This window comes from Micromesistius poutassou, assembly GCF_964030765.1.
Source record: "Micromesistius poutassou genome assembly, chromosome: 7".
Taxonomy (NCBI): domain Eukaryota; kingdom Metazoa; phylum Chordata; class Actinopteri; order Gadiformes; family Gadidae; genus Micromesistius; species Micromesistius poutassou.
The window spans coordinates 5,044,623-5,052,290 of NC_140277.1; the positions used below are offsets into that span (position 1 = coordinate 5,044,623).

The following is a 7,668-nucleotide window of genomic DNA, read 5'->3' on the forward strand; positions in this document are numbered from 1 at the left end:
ATAATTGTTCTTGTTATGCATATGACTGGCCTTGAAGTATTGCAATTATACAAAATGAATTTCGGCAAAAAATTAATAACCTACAAAATATATACATCCATGCACAAACAGCAAACAAAGTAAAGACAACATTTAGCACAAGTATTAAACGAGCGTCTGTTAATAAGGGAGCTCCCCGCTGCTCCGCCGAGGCGCACTGAACGGAAAGTGCGCCAAATTTGTTGTGCAGCGGATCAAGGCTCACCGCCTTCACTGCACTTTCTTTATCTTAATTCCGACTTGAAAAGATATAATTATCTAGTTTGAACAGGACCGCTATCAAATCCTTCTTTAGGCTGGGTGGGGAGAAGCTGGAGTGGATTGGGCGCTCTGAGCCGCTCGGTGTTGCGGGAGATAGGAGTAATGAAGTTGTGGAGTCCGGAGATACAAAGGGCATTAACCTCATTAGCATGAAACCTTTTCTTCTAACTATTGTGGGACCCTTTCAGTCCTCTAATCCCCCTATTTCAAAGCTGGGTTTGTAATAAAGCTTTTAGGGTTTTTTTCCAGAGCTAATGGTATTCTCTAAAGATTTTTTATTGCGGTTATAGTGTATAGACAGATAGGAAATTCCCTATAGTTTTTATAAGAGCCCCGTCCCGCCAGCGCCCACCCCTACCCGGGTTTACACACGCGCACCAACGAGAAAACAATAATTAAAAAAACATATTTCGATGCGTGACAAATGTTCTGAATGTCTTCTGAAAAAAAAAATATTTTTTCCTCTTTGAATGAGCTATGAGTACAAAATGAATATTCAGTCTATGTTAAGGTGTATTTATTAGTTTAATTAAGGAGTTAATTTACTTAACATAATAATAATTAACACTGTGCATCTGTATTATTAGTATCACCTATAGCACTGTTTAGCCGATACTCCAATATATTGCAACCGTTTGGCTGTTCAATTAAAACACGAAGTAGACAAGACAAGGTTTCAACAAAGATCCTATTTTGTGGCACATTGCAACCTTTCCTTATCACATCGTGAGGGGTAGTCAGATTGTACTAAATTATGTCCAGCCGAACCCCTTGGATGCATGGATTAAGAGATTAGAGCGGACCACTGGGCAATGCATCCCCTTTCCCCCTCATATTACCCGCATGATAATTGCCTAAACTGATTTGCACTTTCACAAAAGCTTGTAGGACTCTTTGTGGTTGGAGCAGGCTAGACGTTAGCTCTGGAAAAAAATAAAACCAACCCTGTCTATCAGAACGAGAAACAAACGCCCCCCTAAAAATACAGAAACCCCCAGATTTCAGGCACAGGTCTAAACGGTGACAGTGACTTTAGGCTGGTGGACTTTTATATCTGCTCGTTTTAGGACACTCGTTTGTGTGAAGATTACAATTTAAGAGCTGAAGTAGGCTCTATCTTTTGTTGTAAGAATACCTCACACAGGCTGATGGCCGATTTAAAAGTCGCTTAACAATCGAGACCCTCCTAAAATCAAAAGCCCTATATGCTTAAGCTGCGCGCAACATATTGATAAAACTTTATTGACAAAATATTGACAATTACATACTTCTTGGAAGTATACTTTGTGTTAAAATTGTAGCAAACTTAACACATACACAAATTATTTACATTCTGTAAAAGAAGGTTGAACAGAAACATTAACTTTTAGTATTTCTGTACATGGAATAGGCTCAGTGCTTGGAGTTTTCTCGCCTCGGGGGCCAAAGCTCTCAGTTAGTCCTTGGGGCCACGTTCACGGGAGGGTCGAGTCCTGCCGGTCGGCCCGGGCCAGAATCACGGATTGGTAAAGCTTTAGGTTAAAGGAATGACCGTATACCTTTTTCATTTACGTACTGTAATCTGTGGTGTGATAAACTTTTATAAAGTTTTTGAATTGTCATTTTCTGTTCTCTTTTCTTTAAAACACTATAACGCAGCACTGCTACTTCATGTTTTCACAATCACTTTTACACGAGAATTATTAATTAAAGACTGCACACTTTGTAAAAAGGAAAAAGCACAACATCTCTCAGTTTGAAAATAGAGTAAAAACAAAACTGTTTTTTGAGAAGTTTGTCAATTTAAAACAACTACCAGAGGAAAACTTCTACCATGCAGTTCAAGTTTTACAAAAAAAACAGTTTTGTGTTTTGGTTTTTTGAGTGAAAACGTTTTTAAAAACCTTCAGAAGTGCAAATGTCCAATGTGAATTGGAGTACAAATTTGGGTTTGTTGACGGGGGTCGTGTATAGTGGTGGGAGGGTGCGTGGGAGGGGGGTCAGGGAGGTGGATCGATCACTGTGATGGCCTACGGTGGGACGGGCCCCTCCTGTGGGGACAGCTCCGCCACCGGTAGGACCTCTCGCCCGCAGCTGCCGACCTCCGCACGTCTGAATTCTGACATTGGCTTTGTACCCTCTCACTGTCTTTTCCCAGCATCTATATCCATGTCATCCTTCACGATGCTGCTTGTCCCAGGTCAAAGTTTGTCCTCTTTTTAATCGTCCGAAGTGACGTCTATTTCCTCAGGACTGCCCTGTTTGGTGGCCAGTCTCCAGCGGTTGATGTGATGCGTTCCCTTCTTCTTCTGCTGCGACTCGGAGCCCTCCTCTTCCAACTTCTGCCGTTTGAACTTTGTTCTTCGGTTTTGGAACCACACTTTTACCTGAACAACAACAACACAAAAACAAATACCGTGTCATTATTGGATATTTAAAAAATGTGCGCAGCAAAAAAAACAACACTGTGTCATTAATGGAGATTAAACAGCGCGCACCGACGTGCGCTATCCAGTGTGCTTACACTGACTAATGCCCTAATGTTCAAGCAGGCCTACAGAATACAAGATCTCAGTGAGCTTGTAGGTTACACATTTAGATTTCACAATTGACATCAAAACAACGCAGAACACAATGAACAAGACGCAGCCACAGGCCTGCGCATAAAAACGCAATACTGGCCACCGCTGGTATAATACTGACTGGTGCGCTAAACGTGCGCCTACTGGTCCATCCAAACGTGACGCTGATCGATGGGGCTGATGTACTGTACTGGCTATGTGAATGAAACAAATAAAGCGTTTAGGTTTAGTTTCCAGTTGTCCGTTGAGGCTTAATTTTCGGCACGTTTAAAGATGTTGACACATATGACAATGGCCTGGGACATTAGGCCTGCATCATCCAGACCGATCAACGCTCTGTAGGCTTTGTTAACAACGCCCTGAAGGTCTTCGTAGCAACTCAGTTGTATTTAATATGTCTTTTCTGGGCTAATTGAAGTAGGCGATGGTTCATTTCTCCCTTCAGCGGCTCTATGGGCCCCCGTCTCTGAGAGACCCGCTGCTGACACGGGGGACAATAGACGGGGACAGGGTCCACAGGCGCGCCGCTTCAAACGCGCTCTTAAATATGAGCTCTACGGAGAATCCATTGAACCATCGTCTTGTTCTTTGTATTACGAGTCCCATAAAACGGTTAACTGGTTAATCACCCTCCATTTTGAACAGAAACATCCTCCTCAATGCAGAGCCCCTTCTTTACACCACGGCAGGCCTGATCCACTGGCTCTGGGCTTCAGTCCCACTAAAGTCAGCACCCGACAACGTGTAGGCCTATAGGTCTTAGGTGCGATTTTTTTAAATCCAATTTCTATTTTCAATCTATCTTAAAGGCTATCTTAATATTTTACTAGTCAATTTCAAAACAAACAAACGATTCATTAATTAATCAAATACAAAAAAAGAAAAAAAAGATATTCAGGTTTGGTTCTTTAGGAAAATATTTTCTTAATAATAAGAAACAAAGTAAAATAATACGTAGGCCTATTGCCAAACTATTTTTTCCTGGGTCAGATGAAGGCCCATCACGACATTAAAGGCCTACACACAATCACCTCTGCAACGATAACAGGCCGAGACGTTGACAATACCGTCAAATACAAAAACACACACATTTACGCAGACGGGTGATCGGATGAAGCTTTGGGCGGCTCTCTCACCTGAGTTTCTGTGAGGCTGAGGCTGTGTGCGAGCTGTTTCCGCTCGGCCCCCACTACGTAGTGATTCTTCTCGAACGCGTGCTCCAGCCGGAGGAGCTGCGAGGGGGAGAAGGCTGTGCGGATTCTTTTGGGTTTTCTCGCCAGTGCATTGTGCAAAAGGAAGCTTTCTGGACTTGTTTCGTTACCTGAAAAACGACCAACACCAAGGGTTTTTTCATTAGCATCATGTGTGTGTTCTCATGTTGCCTGACGAGACACTATAGCTGCAGACACACACACACACACACACACACACACACACACACACACACACACACACACACACACACACACACACACACACACACATACACACATACACGCATACACACATACACACATACACACATACACACACACACACACACACACACACACACACACACACACACACGCCATGCACAGCCGCCGCTTGCCCAAACCGAGGAAATAAACGGAGATCATTCGTGTAGAATCACACAACGTCAACACTTTTTAAAATTGGGTTTTAAATATAAATGATGGAAGCGATACATCATTTATTTGGACTAACACATTTGACATCCACCTTGATTGATAAAAGACATGCCCGTTTTAAATATAAATATGTCTCCTCTAACTAAAAACGTATCTGTGCAGGGATACGAGCGTGCAGACAAACGTGTTAAAACTAGAGGTGTTCATTATTTTTTTAAATAATCGATAGTGGCTATAGTAAATAAATAGATTGGCTGATGAAAGTATAAAGGCCTAAAACACAGTGCGCCGCCACTGGGTAAATATAAAAAGACTATGCAGTAGGCCTACATTAAGACAATTTAGATCCGGTCCACTCAGTATTGTCATTATTTTACTATACAGAAATTGTTGTTGAAAAAATAATTGGCCTAGAAATTATACCGATGAAAATTGGCCTTTTAAAATGAATAGGCCTAGATGTTTTAATACGCACACACATCAGGGTTATTGGTCGGTCTGAATTCCATTTAAAAAAGGTTTCATAGGCCTACTATTTTTCATACTATTATAGGCCTACTTCATTTAAATTCATTCGTTCATTTAAATTAGGGCTCATTTTTACTTAGGAAAAATGTATTAAAACGTTTATAATTTAGAAAAATACAGTAGGCTTACACATAGGAAACAACAATTTTAGTCCCGTGGACATCCCCTATTGCGTTTTCAAACAAATGGCGATTATGCCTTATCAGACCATTTTCGTTTTTTGTATTGTATTTGACTAAATGCATTGAACGTTTCTTTTTTTAAATCAAAATTCAAACTCAATAATTCAATTTTATCGATGGATTCTGTGCCATTTGACCTAGCCAGAAATAAATAGACCTAATACAATGTAGCCTACAATAAATCGACCATCACTATGGCTCATATTATATTTACTTCAGGCCTCATTTAATTCCACCCTCGCGTTGATAAAACCAACAGTGCACGAATTCTATCGATTATTCGAATTTGTGTAAAACAACAAGGTGAAAAAAATCGCAAACATACCTTGGAATCTGTGGCCCAAGTACCTATATCTATGTATCAACCAGGGGTAGAAAGTGGACGGGTCCCTTTGCTGGCTGGCGAAAAGGGGGTGCGGGCTGTGGGACGAGGAGAGCGGGTGGCCGGGCATGGCGTGGGGAGGGGGCACCGAGTGCACCGGTACACCCGAGTTTGTAGGATGCGATACCGCCTCGGCGAACACCAAGTCCGGGTTCGAGTAGACGCCCCGGCCGCCGGAGTGAAAGCCGTTCAGAAAGGGGTTCATCTGGCCGGGGTTTGCATAGCTCAGAGCGGCGGGTCGGATGGGCTCCTCGGACCTCGACACCGGTATAGGATTATCCTTCGCCACCAAAGACTCGATGGTGAAACACCTCTTGGGTGTGGGTTGAAACATGGTTTGATGGTCGAGATTCCCCAGCTTAAGTTGGAAGTGTTGCAGTCGTTCCTCGTTGAAATACTCCACCACTACACACACACGCACACCCGCGAGAGGAAAGTTTCTCAGCAGCACAAGTTTGGAAGGAAAACGCGACGATACAGAAAGCCCCAAAAACAAGCAAATCGCAGTAAAAGTGGGACTACTCCAGACAATCCATGGATGTGATCGTTTCCCCCGTACCGGTTGTGCAGCCGATTTGTTAGTTCATGAGCCTAATTAGTGCTGGAGTCCCATAAACAGCTTCCTCTGAAGCCTGTAATGGCATGGTGATTGGTCGCTTCTACTCCCCTTAAGGTTGAGGGAAGAGGCTTTAAGTGCGTCAATAGAAACGCGCACGGAGAGGCGGACTCGCGCAAAAAAGGGAACGGATTCGTTCAGAAGCCCATCTTCACAACATTTCACCTACTCAGCTGAACCAGTAGAAAAGCTACTCGAGGTACTTACGTTTGCATTTATGTCCAACGATAAGGCCTATGAGACTCCGACTTGGAGGAGGAGGGGGGGGCATAGGGTTAGTGTAGGCTATACGACTTCTTCTAATTATAAGGACTATAAACAACAATATTTCGGTATTTCTGGGTTCATCTATTTGAGGATACATAGCATACATTGCCAATCAGCCCCCAGGATAATTTGCACCCAATTTGTTTTTCTGTAATTTCTCACAGCTTCATGTTTTTGAAACAGCAGTCCAGACCTCTCTTCGGTTTTTATATTTTTTATATATTACCAAATCGGAGAGAATGTTTTATTAGTGTTTTTGATAAACGGGACGTGATCCGTTTTACCACAATGTAGCAAAATCGAGTTTGACATTATTTTATATAATAGGCCAACATCAAACATATAGGCTACAGCAAACAACGCAATATTGCTCCATCCGCAGATGCAGTCCCATGGCATGTGGTTCTGCTGTCAAACGCGAGTTACACACAATGCTGGGCCTATATGAATATGTTAAATTACAGGTTGATTATTTTATTATCGGGACTTGTCATGTCTAATTGTATTTATTTAATTTCTCATTGCTATTTTGTATTCATCTTTAGGTCAGCAAAAATTATGACGACCTTGAGATATTTGTTTAATGCTAATACAAAGTCTATTCTTAATTTCTGTGTTAATGCTTGACCAGAATCCATTGGTGTCTTGTGGAGTTATTTAAACGCAGCTGGAATATAAGACTGCAACACTAAATTGTAGGCTACTTGACAAATTGTCTTTGTGTGTTGCTCGAAAGCCTTCACAGACTAATATAACAATCATTAACACAAATGCATAATAACAGGAGTAGCCTAATTAATAGGCGTGGTTTGTTGGATTGTTTTTGCCGTCGTGCAAAACCAAATATCTTACCGACCTGCCGTATATGCCAGGTGTTCAGACTTGGCATTGGGCATATTATATTATATTATCGTAGAATATCTAACATATGAATAGAATCAGATTCGGACCTGTAACAAATATGAAATGGTAGAGCATGTATAAAACAAAAAAAAAACAGTTTGTAAAATATATTTATGCATTAATTATCTTTGCGCCTTTATAATCCAATTATATATAAATATATAAATATATATTCTGATAGGCAAAAAAAAAAGGGTCTCCCTACTAGAAATTAGGCCCATCAATTTTAAGTCGGTGACCATCAATATCGTTTGAGAAAATAAAATGCTGAACGTGTTTATTTGTTTCAAAGAAATCA

At 41.4% G+C, this 7,668-nt stretch overlaps 1 protein-coding gene across 1 annotated transcript; it reads right to left on the reverse strand.

Moving 5' to 3' along the window:
* Positions 1–2,498: 2,498 nt before the first annotated feature.
* Positions 2,499–5,918, reverse strand: emx2 (empty spiracles homeobox 2; the record flags this gene model as incomplete). The annotated part of the gene is made up of 3 exons (XM_084470911.1): positions 2,499–2,666; positions 3,998–4,182; positions 5,528–5,918. 3 exons carry the CDS (start codon positions 5,916–5,918, stop codon positions 2,499–2,501), a joined length of 744 nt encoding a protein of 247 aa, XP_084327037.1.
* Positions 5,919–7,668: the final 1,750 nt, after the last annotated feature.